General features: G+C 45.9%; 1 protein-coding gene across 1 annotated transcript in view; it reads right to left on the bottom strand.

The window, feature by feature from the left end:
• Positions 1–15805, bottom strand: part of CASTOR2 (cytosolic arginine sensor for mTORC1 subunit 2) — a gene marked incomplete at both ends in the record, with an annotated part of 88754 nt that overhangs the window by 32441 nt on the left and 40508 nt on the right. Inside the window, one exon of the mRNA XM_079545198.1 lies at positions 3833–3903. Within this exon, the coding sequence (XP_079401324.1) occupies positions 3833–3903 (71 nt within the window). The remainder of the gene's footprint in view (positions 1–3832; positions 3904–15805) is intronic.

Here is a 15805-nt window from a genome sequence, read left to right as displayed (position 1 = left end):
AGTGCAGCAACAGGCTCTGTGTGCTCCCAGGAAGCCTTCAAACTCCAGCCACTGCCTTTCCAGGGGTCTTAAAAAGGGACCATCATAAATGGAGCAGAAACTGAGAAAGCAGATCTTGCTGCCTTCTAGATGTAAAGCGACTATCATGCCCCATAGGAGGCACAACAGAGGAACTCCTTCTCCCTTATGTCCCAGCGGTGGTGACTCTGTGAAGGTCCTTTCCAACTGTCCAGCTTTGTTTCAAGCAAATGCAAGAAATGCAACAAAGAAATACCTGGGAGTAACCCACAGACACCTCTCACCTTCACGCAACTAACTATGTAGGCTATCCTTGGTGTGTTGTTCCTTCATTTGTGTTGTAGTCCTGAAGGCAGCTCTGGAAGAGTGTTAGTTCTTCCTTTCACACTGTGCTCTACAGTCAGAGACATTATATAAAAGGAGAGGCTAGATGAATGGCATTGCCAAATCAGAACTATCACTAAACCTAGCACTGCATTTCCAAGAGGAAAAAAAGCAAAGGACAAGCAGAACTGCAAACAAACAATTTGAAGAAACCAGCATCAAAAAAAAAGATGAGAAAAACAAAGTACCCAAACTGCCCCATTCCCTGCAATTAAAGGTCCTGTGGGTATAGGTACAGAAGATGCAACAAGATAGCTGCTGGGAATATCACTGAACAATGCTGCTACCCCACCTGCCCCCCAAAACCACATCTGTGCGAGCACCTGGTCACTGAGAACACTGCCCTCACACAGGAGGACCCACACAAAACCCTTCTGCCAATCCATCCCAGCACCTGCCACGAAAGGACACTTCTATGCGCTGTCCCAGTGTAATTTTGCTGCGTAGAATTCTTCCCCATCAGCAGGCCAAAGTCCAAGAAATGGCCACTGGAACAAATGAGGTTCTGTGCAGATCTAATCCCCCACCTCAGCGCCAAGGAATTAAAGCAAAGAATTAGGCTGTGGCCATTCCCTTCCAGAGCAAGGAATGCTTAAGCAGGTTACAGCTTTGCACTGCGGATGTGTTCTGGGAAGGAGAAATAATGACTCGGTTGCCAACCCAACTCACTTGTTTCTTGCAGGGAAACAAGCCTGAGGATTATTTTTTGACAAAACAGTTAAGAATGATTACTGCACGTCAGTGTGTTTGAAGTGCTAACCTCAAGGATTGCTGGAAGTGCCAACATTTCCCCAGCTTTCTTCTCTCTCCAGTATCGTTTGTGCTATGTAGGACGAGGGGCCTGGCCAACCTGGCAGGCACTGGCTAGCAGGGCAATCCTCTTGCTGCTGCCACTGCAAAAATTCGTAGAGGTGCCTGAGAGAGAAAGGTTCTGATTTCCTCCGGATGGCGAAACACTGCAGCACGTGGAAATGGATGCCCCGTCCCTGGAGGTGTTCAAGGCCAGATTGATGGGGCCCTGGGCAGCCTGGTCCAGCATTAAATGGGGAGGTTCATGGCCCTGCGTGTGGCAGGGGGTTGGAGATTCATGATCCTTGAGGTCCCTTCCAACCCTGGCCATTCTGTGATGGAGCAACAGTGGGGATCCCAGCAGGGCTGACCCTGAGAAAGAAGCTTTGAACATGGTGGTGACAGTTCTGAAAGATTTTGGACTCCCTACAGGAATGGGGTTGTTAGGAGAGTTAGAAGGGTGCACACAATGCAAGACTTGCCATCACATCCACACTTCCCAGCAAAGAGAAGGTGATGAAGCTGCTGTCCTGTGACACTGTTGGCTGTGCTGGTTCGTGCACCTGGCTCACTGGCCTTAGTGCACACCCTCCTTCCCCTGCACTGCCTGGAAGATGATCTTTGCTCCTGCAAAGCTCTGCTTTAACACCCCATCTGCACACTGCACATCTGACCAAAGGGATGTGACACGCTGCCAAAACCACAGCCCAACGGAAGCTCCAAGGCTACTCTAAGCATCAGCAGTAAATTCATGTGCATATGACAGCCAAGGCAACAAAGTCAGACGGGTCCAAGCAGAGAGGACGGCTGCTCTGAAGTACGACAGCACTGTCTGCTTCCCAAAGATAACCCAGGGCAGCAGCAGGACACACAGCCCCACAAGGACATGGCATCCTGGCCCCAGGATTTGCTCTAAGCACAACCAATGACACACAGAGCAACACAACCTCACTGCTGATGAGCGAATTGCTGCTGGAGCTTACCTTTGTTTCAAGACAGAGTCATTTCCAGGGAGATAAATAACAGCACGGACGGGCAATGGCAAAGGCTGTGCAGGGCTGCTGGCCATCCAGGCTTGCCACCAGTGACTGAATTGAGGAATCCATTTGTATTAACTGGGAAAAGCTCTGCCACATAGTGCAGTACTTAGGAAAAAGAAAAAACAAACAACTTTCCTCTTACTTTGGTGAATCCTCTGTTATTATCAAGCTCTTAGAGGAACGCTTTGCATCCTGTTATAATGGGGAAACCAAATTTGAATTGATTTCCCCCAGCTGCCACCCGTAATAGAAAGGCCGATACTATCAATAGCAGCAATAAAAGGTTCATGCATACGCCACCTGAACAAGCACAACAAGAGGGATGCAGGCAGGAGGATCATTTGTCACCCCCTCTTTTGGGAACAAAGTCAGGACATGTGACTTCCAAGCAAACCTCCCAACTCCCAACTCACAGCAGTATGACTTCCAAGCAAACCCTGCTACTCCCAATTCACAGCAGTAGCTGTAAAGATCCATTCACCTATTGTCAACATAGTGATTATTTTATGTTCAATCCACCATTATTGTATTCCAAAATGCAGCAATTTATCCTGTGTTTATGAGTACTCCTGAAACAGAAAGGGGAATAATTCAGCAATGACACTGATTATAAAACTTCGACTCTGTACTAAATAGTTTCTAATTTTCTCCTCAGGATCTGGATATGACAAAACCATTGAATGTTACAGTGTCGCAAGCAGCTACTGACAGTTAATTCCCATCCAGGAATGAAATCCTCCTCTTTCATATTTTAATGAATTTTCTCCAAACCGGTAATGTGTGTAGACTTTGAATCCCAACCACAGAAAGCAGCCATTGAACACAAATAATAATAATTGCACACTTCCTCATTCCACCATCTCAACAAGGCTCCTACAAACAAAACCTCCCCACACAATAAATGGTATTACAAACTATTTCCGTTTGCAAAGCCAAACTATTCTCTCCATCAGCACTTGCCTGCAGCACCAAGCACACACCAGCCACCTTCCTTGACACCCAACCGACCAACTCCACCAGTGACATCAGCCATGTCCTTCACCACGGTCCACTGATCATGCCCTTCACCCCATGGCAACGATGGTACGTTGAGTTGGGGAGAGGTGGGTGAGAACAGGGAGAAGTCACAGCTTTCAGTGATGAACCAAAGTAGCTGATGCACAACTCTGTGGGTGCTGGGAGGGCATGGGGATGATGCAAAGTGCTCATCCTCAAGAGCTCCTTATAAAGGTAGAGTGGAGGAACGAGTTGGAGACGTGAGATGTGGTGTGCTCATAGAGGTTTGGGCACAAAAGACAATTTTAACAAGATAATACCAGATGGCTTTGCTTTTTCAAATATCTTTAGGCTGCTCATTGAGATTTGCGTGTGTTCTTCTCTCGGCATTAAAATACATTCATATTCTGTGTGCGAGACACCTTGTACAGCACAGCAGCACAGACAGCGTGCTTAAGTGATCAAAGCACCTTTCATAGCTGTACCACCAGCACTGACAAACAGCCCTGTTTTACAAACACTTTACCTTACGATCTCAGCAAGAAATGACATTTTCCTCCTCCAGCCCCAGGCTGGATGCTGAAGAGGCACACGTTGGCACTCACCTAGGAAGCCCTCTTCATCCACAATGATGGTGTAGTCCTCGGGGGTTTCCGTGAGGCTGAAGAACTTGCACCTGGCAAAGGCAAACAGTGGAATGTGATTAGGTACCAAGGTGAGCAGAGCTTGGTCTTCCATTTAAAATAGGTAGTGCTGGGGAAAGAGCCATTGGCTGGCTGCACAGAGCAGCCCAAGGCATTCACAGACACAGATTTTATTCCTGGCTCAGCTGTTCACGCTGTGTGACCCACATTCCCTGCTGCCTGCCTATGCACAACGGAGCTGGTAAAACACTTATTATTTTTATGATTTAGTTATTAGTTACTTTTCTTAATCACCACATCCCTTAAGGCGTTCTGTCACAGCCCAGGAGCTGCTGTTTTACACCAAAAGGCTTTTTGCTCACTGCCTGCTTGCTCCAACACCTTCAAAAGCCTCTCCATGAGTCACACATGCACCTTCCCTGTTTGTCTCCAAAGCCTCCTGACACAACAAGGTTTGAAGGCAGATCTCTCAGCCAGATCACCTTGATTCCCAGTTCGGTCCCTGTCCCTTCATTCAGATGGCAGCCATCTTTTCCTAGGGGAGCTCAAGGTGAAGAGAAAAATGGCAGCAAGCCACCAAGCACAAGAGCGCAGAATCATTAAAGTTGGAAAAGACCTCTGAGATAGCCTTGCCCAGCCATCCACCTACCACTAATACTGCCCATTAACCACATCCCTCAGTGCCACATCTCCATGCTACTTCAACACCCCCAGGGATGGTGACCTCACCACCTCCCTGGGCAGCTGTGCCAGTGCATCACCACTCTTTTGGAGTTCTTCCTAATATCCAACCCAAGAGGTTAATGCCTTAATATCCTGCTGTCCCTGCTGTGTGCTCATCTTCTAATACCCAGACCACACGCATCACGGCCTCTCCACCTCCTTCAGTGCTGCACACAATGTCACCCCTACCACCAGATACAAAACAAATGTGACATGAGATTCTTCCATTGCAGACACCAACAAAAAAAGCCTCAGCCTTAAGGTTTCACATCACAGACAGCTGAAGGAATTTTTTTCCTGACATGCACTGAAGTACGGCACAGCAACGTCTGCTTGAAAAAAGATGCCCCCTCCCAAAACAAGAGCAATGAGAGGGCTGCCACCCTCTCTATCATCTCACTGGGGAAACGAGGAGAAACAACACACAGCTCCATCAGTGACCTGCATGCAGCCCGCAGGGTGCCACGTAAATGGACGCATTGCACAACCTGCCTTTACAGACTCATCCTGCTTCCTTACAAGCATCCGTCACGACAATCAAGCATGACATCCTCCCTCCTAGCACAGATGTATCACTATAAAATACAGCAGCGGCCCCACCACAACAGAAACCACAACTTAATTATTTTGTGTCATTGGTAATAGCTACTGTGACAGCCACATTTACTAACTCAACTCGCTCCAGGAATTGTGCCAAGAGAAGCAGAAAGCAGTGGTAGCCCATTTTTTAAAATTCTCACTGCTTAACTGCACAAGGATGCAACCTGTGACAGGCGATCTGGGTGGCAAGGATTCCTGGGATTCTGCTCCAGGTGGCTCCCCAGAGAGATCAGCACTGATCATTTATGGGGTGAATTCCCTGGACACATTGCTGAAATGAAATTATTCGCCATACCAGCCCGTCTCCTCACATGCATGCTGACCAGGGGAGAGCTAGGAAGAAACATTAATATTGAAAAACAAAACGAACCCCTCAAATCCCCAAACTACCTTTCTCTGATCTGCAATGATATTTATAGAGCAATTCTGTTCCAGAAAAGTAATACATGTCTGTGTGCACACTGACCTGGCAGAAAAAGTATTAGCATTGACAGATGCCATTTTCGTAGTGCACATCTAAAAATGATGATATTTAAGGGATATGTACAGATGAAATCCCGTAATTGCTGGCTCAGAAAGTGTGTCAAAACCTCACATCTTCATACATCAGCGCCAAGCCCAATCCCCACCTCACAGCAATCCTGCAAAAAGGTCAGCAGCACAGAGAGCTGTGAATTTAAAAGCACAGCCTTTCCAGCAGCCCACAAAAGACCATCCTTTCTTGGGCTGTACATTCACATTGTTCAAACCAATTTGGCTTTTTTTTTTTTCTTCCCCAGGGAAAAGCTAAAAATGAAATTGCAAACACTGTGTGACAAAATATGGCACAGAAAGTTATTACTGCATGCCACCAAAGCCCACGTCCTCACCCTATAACCCTGCGTCCCAGCACAGGCCGTGTAAAGACCTGTGCCCACTGCCTCAAAGCACCGGTGCCAGAAGGAACCCAATACTGTATTTCTTCTCTTGTGCCATACTACATGCTCCTCTCCCATTCAAACTCTTCCAACCATCCCCTTCCTCTTAGAAAAGCTGAACATCAACACCAACCCTTACTCTCACACCAAAGGCAAGGAAGGAAAGGAAATGCCCTTTAACCACGTTGAGACATCAGGCAAACAGTAATTCTCTAAGTACGTGTGGAAAGCATATATGCAAAGAAGAAAATATTTTTAGTTCCCTAATAGCCAAACCTCTGATAGATCCTTCTGGATTTCTGCCTTCTTCATGTTTCAGCACATTTGCATTTCAGTGCTGTTGCTGACTTCGACTGCCTGACAACATATGTCTTTTTCTGGCAACGCAGCAAATGTAGACCAATCTATTATTAGATTAGATCTTTGAAACTGCAGTGCTTACACTGTGTATTTAAGCAATACCAGAGCTTGCACAGAGGAGGAAAGCATGTGTAGGACGCAGCAACAGCATCGTTCCCGTTTGCAAACAGCACTTAAGTCTCTGTAGGAGAAGCGAGCAAGCAGGGAAGTGTTCCAGTGAAGTGGGCACCAGGAGCAAATCCTGGAGGTGTTTGTTCCTCAGGCCTCCCCTGAGCACCAGGAGCCCGGATGATGCTCCCACTATGGGGGGTCCCACAAACAAGTATGTCTGTGGGAACACCACCATGGAGAAAGTCCACCTTAGATGGTGAACCACAAGACAGAGAGTCATTATGGTTGGGAAAGACCACTAAGATGACCAAGTCCAACCATCAGCTCACCCCCACCATACCACTGACTCTCAGTGCCACATCTCTACAGTTCCTGAACACCTCCAGGGACGGTGACCCCACCATCTCCATGGGCAGCTGTGCCAACCAACACATCATCACTCTTTGGAGAAGAAATTTCTCCTAATACCCAACCTGAATATCCCCCAGTGCAACTGGAGGCCATCACCTCTCATCCTATCGCTGCTACCTGGGAGCAGAGACCAATCTCCACTCATCTTTCTGGCGGTTGTAGAGAGTGATGAGGTCTGAACAAATACGAAGAAACTTAATTTGTTGGGTTTTATTCCAGGCTGTCTTCTGATTTTAGGTGAGAAGGGATTTATATGCTTCACTCTGTACATTATCATGGTAATACACATGCTTAGTGCAGAAAGGCAGTCTGATGCTAATCACCTCATTCCTGGTGATCTTCACTTTAGTGCAGTTCGATAAATCACAAGAGCTGGATTCTAGCACAGCATATTGTGAAACCCACTTACAGCAGCAGTAAGTTGCACTTGTGCTGTTAATACGTTTTGACATATTTGTGTAATATTTTAAGTACTTTACACCATCTAATTACTAGACTACGCAGTCAGATAGCGCTGGAAACTCCAAGCAGTTTGTATGAGCTGCTGAACAAACAGAGGAAACACAAAAGATGTCGAAGCACAGCTAGAAACGGTCAAAGGACAGCGGTCACATTCCTTGCAGCCATTAGTTGTGCTCAGACCTGCAATGCAGACGTTAGCAAACACAACCAGGGGCCGCCTGCAGAGTCCCCACGATAGCAGAGTTTGGGTCGCTACAAAAGTTAATCATTTTCAAAAGCAACACAGAGCAAAACTCACAGATCTGTGGCCAAGGAAAGCAAGTGTTCATGAGAAGACATAAATTCTAGGAAACCCTACAGCCTGTGCTGTGTCAGAACTTTCAGCACAATAACCATGACCGTCTTGTCTAATCCCTAATAATATTAATGACAGGTTAAGCTACAGATTACACTGCTTGCAATTAAGAAGGGGGACCTTTGGTTAACCCATCTCCTTGCGACTTTTGTGTAGCTGGAGAACTTATCCAAATCCTTTGTTTAGGCATTAAGACAACTGGGAACACAATAACAAAAAAATGATCCGTATCACTGAAAGAATGGATCGAGGGCAGACACAGAAAGGATGCCCTGAAATGCAGAAAGCAGGAAAGGAAACAAAATCTTTTTCCCAGAAAGATGCTCAAAAAGACATCGATCCGAAGTACAGACATGCAAAAAGTGCCAGCTGGGTGTTCGGGTACCTGCCTTCCTTAAACCAGTACCAAACCACGGTTCTGATCTTCATCAGAACAGTTCCATGTGTTTTGGACCACAAGAGCCCAAGCAAATCAAATTACTGCTGCAAATGAAAGACCAGCACCACCTTGGAACAATATTGACTGGTAATTATGGCAGCATTTCCACTTTTCTGGAGCCAGACTTGGTCACTGCAGACTTCCCAAGCTGTGGATTAAATGAAGCTACAATATTTGGGTTATCTCACAACATAACCACAGCAGACATTTTTTTGGTTCTACAAACACACACTGGCATTTATTCTGTAGGAGTAGCGAGGTCTAAGTCACGGTGCTCTCACCAGTCAAAGCACAAAGTTTGCAGTGTTGCTTTCTAAAGCTGTTTCTTGGGAAATAAATTTTTCCCTCATTTGTCATGACGGCATTTTTTTTTTTAAACACATGCAGCTTGGCTGGCTTGTTTTTCAACAGACTTCCACCATCGTATTTAGATAACATTCTGTGAGTAAATCTGTTTTAACTCGACTTAAGTGTAGAAATAAATTCTTGCCAAATGCAGCGAGAAAAGCCAAAGCTATGCTGAAGTTAGTAGTAAGAGAAAGTGAAGAAACAAAGATGTGTCACATGCTGGGACAGACTGGGAAGCTCTGCTTTGTGAAGGGAACTCTATGAAGGAGATGAGAAGGCGCAAGCCCACCCAAGTGTAGCTCTCTCCTTAAACCACTCTGTCCAAAGAATGAGGGCAGGGTTGGGTTCCCAGCCCAATGCAGACGTCAATAGAAAGAAGCCTGTAGTGCTTATCCGAGACGCACTGCAAGGAATAGAAATGCAGTTTAAGACTACACAAGTGTTACTGTGCTCATCTGTTACTTGTCCAACTCGGGCATTCAATACAGCATTTTCTTCTTGAACTTAAGAACAATACAGAAGCCACTGACTTCAGGTGCAGACACACTAAAGCTAAGACTTATCCAACATCCGAGGCTCGTCCCAGGCATGGATCCGCAGAGTAATTTACTGACCTCATGTAATTAAAAGTTATTCTTAGCACACATTTTTCTTCCTGGGTCATAAATTAATTCAAACGAGCTCTGCTGTGCAGTTTTTACTTCAAACGTCACTGCTCACCACCTATATTAGCACACAGGGCAGCACAAAAAGCCTGGATCTGAACCTTGCTGCTCTGGCTGGTGCTCAGATGATGCAAGTGCCAGGTGCTTGGCAGGATTCCCTCCTTCCACATGCTAAGAAAGTCACCCAGTCACCTCCAAGTGGTTCATTTGCTGTTTGGGACTCCAGCTTGCAAAGCACATGAAAGCTCCCTCTGTGAATCACTGAACCACAGAACGGCTTAGGTTGGAAAGAGCCTTAAAGATCATCGAGCTCCAACCCCCTGCCATGGGCTTGGCTGCTCCCCACCAGATCAGGCTGCACAGGGTCCCATCCAATCCGGCCTTTGGCACCTCCACGGGGCTGCAAAACATAGGGGCAGGAGCCCACAGCAGGACTGCACCCACGCTCCACCTCACTTTGTGCAACTACAAGCTTAACTCCACAGGTTTTAGTGTTCTTACAGGGTGTTTATAGGCACTGCATAGCGGCGCTCATAGGATTTGGTGGATACGATGTGTCTGAAAGCCTGTCTGGTGCTCACAGAGGAAGCAGCTCTTAGCCTGAAAACTATTAGAGTTTAACAATCAACTAGAGCAACATCATTTCAATCTTCCTGAAGTAAAACATATAATAATAAATAATGGGATTACCTCACCTCTCACTTCTCATTCATGATTTTCTTTTCTTCTCTCCCATCTCACTTCCCAAAAATGTGCAACAGCAATTGAGGGAATAAGTTCTGGATGAGTCAAAACTAGGAAGTCACCTTCCTATAGTTTCAAGTTGAAACACTTTCTTTGGTATTAAAATGTAATTTAAAAAAATCATGCCAGCAACAGAACATCTCATGGAAGACATCACTTCATCCTGACATAACTGAGCCTCTCAAATCACAGAATGGCTTAGGTTGGAAGGGATCTTCATTGAGCTCCATCCCCCCTGCTGTGGGCAGGGCTGGCAACCACCAGTTCACTAAATCTGAAGGAATCCATGAAGAATTTTCACTGCTTAATGCTTTCTGCTTGGGAAATGCTCATTCACCTCTGCACAGTGGATGACAGGGGCAGAGGAAACCAGCAGTCCTGGCTCAGAGCTGCAGACAAGAACAAACAAGATCCTCTACTAATCTTAGAGATTAAAAAAGGAAGGTATTAGAACAGAAAAGAGGCATTTCTCCATGCTCTAACCGCAAGGGACAGAAATCAAGACAGAATGACCAGGTTGCTCATTTTCTGTTATTCTCACACACTTCAAGAGCTTTTGTTTAATGCTGGCCACTCGGCACCAGTTTTCCTTCCTGTCATCACACAGCAATTCTGAGCCCAAATCCATCAGCCTACCAGCGGGCACGAACCATGTTCAGCGTGCACCTCTGTGCCTTATCTGTACAGAAAGCATCAGCACAACTCCTTGGAGGCCACCAGAGCCATCAGGTCGGTAAGAGGTGCTCCTCCTCGCCCCGAATGATCTCCCGTTTTCTCACAATAGAGACATTTGACAACTCTGTGCCTCCTGAGTCTCACACAGCTGGGTACCTGGCTGCAGCCACGGCCATCACGGCTTCAGCAGGCTGCCAGGTCTGTGGCTTAGGGTGTGCATTTGGTGCTGAGCCTTGGGCACAGGACACCACTCCCAAGGTCCCGGTATGGAGTGAGGAGTCTTTATCTCACATTTCCCAAGCAACAAAGCATGCAAAGACAGCAGATTTTCCGTTCTGAGCACCAAAAACAAGGCTGGGAAAGCTGCTGTCCTCCAGCCATTGCTGTTGATGGACGTGTATCGTGCTGCAGAACCTCAGCCTGAAAAGTGAACTTCCAGGGACAGTCGCAAATTCCTAATTTTGGAAGGAAAACATCAACATCAAATCAACAACTGCAACAACAAGCTCTCAATGTTCACAGAAATAGAACCAAAAAAGCCCAGGACTTATTAGCATGGTTTTCCGATCTAAGAGGAAGCCACAGAAATGTGTTTTTTGTCTGTGCAATTCACTGAACGTAACCCAGTTCGTGGTTTGCACTGACTCTCTTCTCAACCCTTCGGAGTTTCATCAAACTGGCTTCATTCAATACAAAACAGGCAAAGGGGAAAAGCAGAGGGCATTTTGCTTTATAGAAATCTGCCTTTAAGGCCTTTATCTGAAGGAACAGCAGCGCAGTGTCTGTGCATCACAAAAAACCCCATTAGGACCACCTCGCTACGCCTGTATTTATGCTTCAGCCTGGGCTCTGGGCACTTTCCTGTAGCTCTGTCCCCTAAAAGTTTACTTGGAGCAACTGGGAGAAGGGATTACGATCCTCACAGCACAAACAGCAGTGTCACAGCCCTCACACCCAAGAGACATGAGAGCAGCTGATAACAGAAATATTCAGAAGATAAAGCAGCCCTTCAGTGCTGCTCCTGGCAGCTATGTGAGTCCAGGCACAAAGCAGGCTGCAATCACTACGGCAGCTCCTGCTTGGTACCAACCTCCTGGCTCACCAGGGTTGTCCCAAAGCTGCAGGCATGCTGCCCTGAGCCTACAGGCAAGCCTATAAATTACACCAGAAATGCTGCTTTTTTGTTGTTTTTTTTTTAAACGGCACCATCACCACCACCAAAAAGCATCATGAGCAATAAAAACAGAACTCAAAAAACCTATCAGTGATGTTGGCTCCAGAGGCTCTAACCTAACACCTTGCTTCTATGGGATGGGCCAGGACTCAGTTTCCATTTGCAAAGCAGGTCTGTGAGCATCCCTGTTGAGAAATCTGGCAACATAAAGCCAAAGCAAAGCTCGTCATCCCCTCATTTACTGTGCTAATGGGAATTAAATGAGCACCTCAGGCATCGCTTCACTGATATTTTATTGTTCTTTCTCCAGCTTTATTTTTTGAACAAGCATCTGAAATAAAGCAACAGAGCAGCAGTAAAATGTTTGAATCCTCAAACTTTCAAAAATCATAACATTATTTGCAGAGTTAAAAGCTATTACCTGAAGTGCAGCACAGTGCTTCCTGCACTAACTTCCTAGGATGATGGCAATAGTGCACATCACTTCTTATCTGAATGCTTTAATTTGTTCCTTGATTCTCCCCCAAAGCATCTTTACCAATATTGTTTACAGTTTTACCACTGTTAATGGCAGGGAAGTCATTTTTCAAATCTCCACAGAGAACCAACAAATGCTGACGTTGAGATGGCAAGGTCTTTTTGTTTTGGGACAGAATGCTGCAGTGAGATCTTGGAAGGGAAACTGGAGCATTACATGGAAAGGAAGCTCCATTTGTGTGCATTGGAAAAGGCTTCATTTATTATCTAACAATTAACCAATTGATCCAGACACACCTTTTCCTCTTCTCTCTCTGCTGTTCCAGCTGCCAGCACTGTTAACAGCCCAACTTATCTACACAGGAGATGCACAAGCTCTTCTTTCCACTGGAAACAGTCCCTCATTTATTTAAGCAGAAGGGAACTACGCTTTAAAAGCTTTTCCTTTATAGCAGCAACAGTATCCCCAGGTCAGCCTTTCATTATCGTAGCTGAACTTGCTTTCAGCCCAACCAAGAGAGGTGGAGCGCAACAAAGAGTCCTGAACAACCACAAAAATATCTTTTACACATCAGCAACTGAGTTGAGAAACGCGTTACAGATGTGGGTGTGGGACCTAAGGTTTGCAGCTGAAAACAAGGCATGATTTAATGTACAACAAAAGCTTGTGAATACATTTCACTGATTGGATCCAGAAGGATTATCCTGTGAGGACAATGCAAACGCTGAGAACCAACAAAAACTGAGCCCAGCTCCCTTTCTAAACCAGGCACTGCACATCAGTACTACTCAGACTGGGTCTCCTCTATGTTACTCCTCCAATGCTCTCTGCTGCAGAATATTGACTTTGAAATCCTACCAGCAATAAAACAGAACCAACTTTTTGTAAGTGGAGCGGTACTACACATCCAAACCCAAATATCTAGGGTATGGAGCAGCAATCGCTGTGTTCAGCCAAAACCCAGCCATTATTGTGTGGGCTACACTGAAAAACAGACTGCAGAGCATGTGCTTTTTATTTCAAAGATAGGAGAAACCCGGGCCGGCTCAACAGGGGCAAGAGGTTCTTACAGTGCTCCAAGACACAAAGGAGGGAAGGAGGAACAGCAAAGCCGCCGTGGACTGGAATTGATGAACTTGTTTCCCTGCAGGAACCATAAATACAGTTTTCCCAGCATGGGACATAATAGTTCTCCCACAGATTACTAAAATATATTTCCAGCGCTCAATATAGAAAGCGAGATGCACAAGAAATGTTTGCAGCTTCGATGCAGGCAGTAATTGAGAACATGTGTGGCAGGGGGATTGGGGGGGAGGAGAGCAAGCCGGGCTCCATCCAAACAGAGCTGCAGGAGGAACACATTACAGTCCTCATCATTTTCAAAGAGCTTCCATTTGTGAGCGGGTCCCAAACCCCACACTATAACCCCGTCCACAGGGGAACGCTGTCTGTGTCTGCACATCAAACCCAAATTCAATGCACATCAATGATTTAAGAGCCATCGTTGAGCTTGAAGAAAAAAAACCACCCACAAGCAAAGGGGTAAAATGTATTCCAAGAATTTTTATTCCTTTTTTTTTTTTTTTTTTTTTTTTTTTTTTTTTTTTCAATTCTTTCCTAAATAAATCAGTATTGACAACCCACAAGGTTTCGGCTTTGGAAATGTCAGCCAGTGTTATTTTTAAAAATGCTCTTCCACAATGGTTTTTTCTGTATTAGCCTCTTCAGGCTGCCAAGGAAGAACCTGTGGAACGGTGAGCCAGCACCACAACTCTCCCCAGTCCTACCAGACCCAAGAAAAATATGAGTAACTACTGAGTCATTATTCAGCAAGTGAGCGTGATGTGGGCTTGAGCTGAATCCTGCTCTATCCAAAGGCTGCCCCTTAAACCCAGCAGTCAGACCATCCCCAAATCAAGAGCCAGAGCCCTGGGAGAGGTGAAGTCCACTGACAATGCAGTGTTTGGGTCAGAAACACGGCCAGATTTCCACTGTCTGGGGACACTCCCAGGGAGCATTAATCCAAGTGATAGGAAAGCATGCATTAGGAGTACAGTTTTTTATTAAGGTTGTTCAGCTATAAATAGGTGATGAGAAAACACTTCTGGGTTCTAAAACTCGGTTTGCACCTAAAGATCTTATAATGCCTGCCGACTATAGCAGGTGAAATGCAAAGTCAATACATGGAAATTAATGCATACTGGGGGAAAATAATTTTAATTCTGCGTGAAGAATGACAGGCTCTAAATGAGCTATTACCACTCAGGAAAGAGATCTTGGAGACGCTATGGGCTGTTCTCCAAAAGGTTCAGTGACTTTCAGAGGCTAAGAGCACAACCAGGCAGGGAGCAAAGAACATCTCATTACCCCAGTGCACAAACCCTGCTGTCAAGTACTCCACGACCCAGCCATTCCAAGGCTGCCAAATGGGCTGGAATCGAATTGGAAGAAAGACACAGAGGGGACCCAAGGGTGATCCAAGGTATGGAAAACTGGACAGATGGGGGCGATCCAGCTGCAAGAAGCAGTGGTGCGGTGTGGGATTACAGGAGATGTTTAATGGCCAAGGTGATTAAAGAAGAATTATTCATTGTCTCACGATATGCGAAGTGGGACCTGTGCCCTCCCTGCCTTTGGGCATGCATCCTACAAGGGCTCCTCATGCGGAGCTGCCACCTTGGGAGCAGTCTGTCATTCCTCTATTGGGATGGAAAGGAGAGAACTGCCAGAACGGTGCAGTTAAACTCCTCTGCTGTTAAGTTTCTGCTGCAGATAAATCACAGCCTTCAGCCTAGAGACAGCCACAAGATTCAACTCCTGATTCCCAAATTCTGACTTCTGACCTCATATACTTCAGGATGGGCAAAAGAGCAGCCGAACACCAGGTGAAGCCCATTATCCAGACAGATCCTCTTCTGGCATGGCTCTCACAGGTGACTAAACTCATGCAAAGTTAAGTGAGATGAACTGTGCAGGGGAAGAGAGATAGGATAGAATGTAAGAGGAGGAAAGCTGGCATTTTAGTTCTGAGCTCTCAGCTACCAGAGATGGGTATGAGCTGTCATCTTAGTCAAATTTAAAAGCCTCTAAATGGCAGCAGCCTGTGTGTTTGAAAGGGGCCTTTAAAGTCTATGGGAACGAATACAACACATTTAGCGTGCTGGGAAAACCCTTCCACAAGCAGACGTAGGAAGAAGTTTGAGTAGTTCTAAGTAAGAGCCTGAGGGCATAGACAACATCTCTCCATTTCCAATTGTTTTGCACTGGATAGGAACTCTGGAAGCGAAAGGAAATGCTGTGCCTTAGGCACAGATCTACCCATGCCCTACCTCTGCTTTAAAACATAGATGAACCAAGTGCAAAATCACTTTAAATACCACTTTGAATCACCATTTCAGTTTGTGCTTTACTGCACTGTCCATTCCTTGCTTCCCCATGGAGAGGGAGAGGAAGAGGAGAGGAAGGAGGAGCT

This window comes from Tetrao urogallus (genome assembly GCF_951394365.1).
Source record: "Tetrao urogallus genome assembly, chromosome: 20".
Lineage (NCBI taxonomy): Eukaryota > Metazoa > Chordata > Aves > Galliformes > Phasianidae > Tetrao > Tetrao urogallus.
This window is presented reverse-complemented; position numbering and strand designations above follow the sequence as displayed.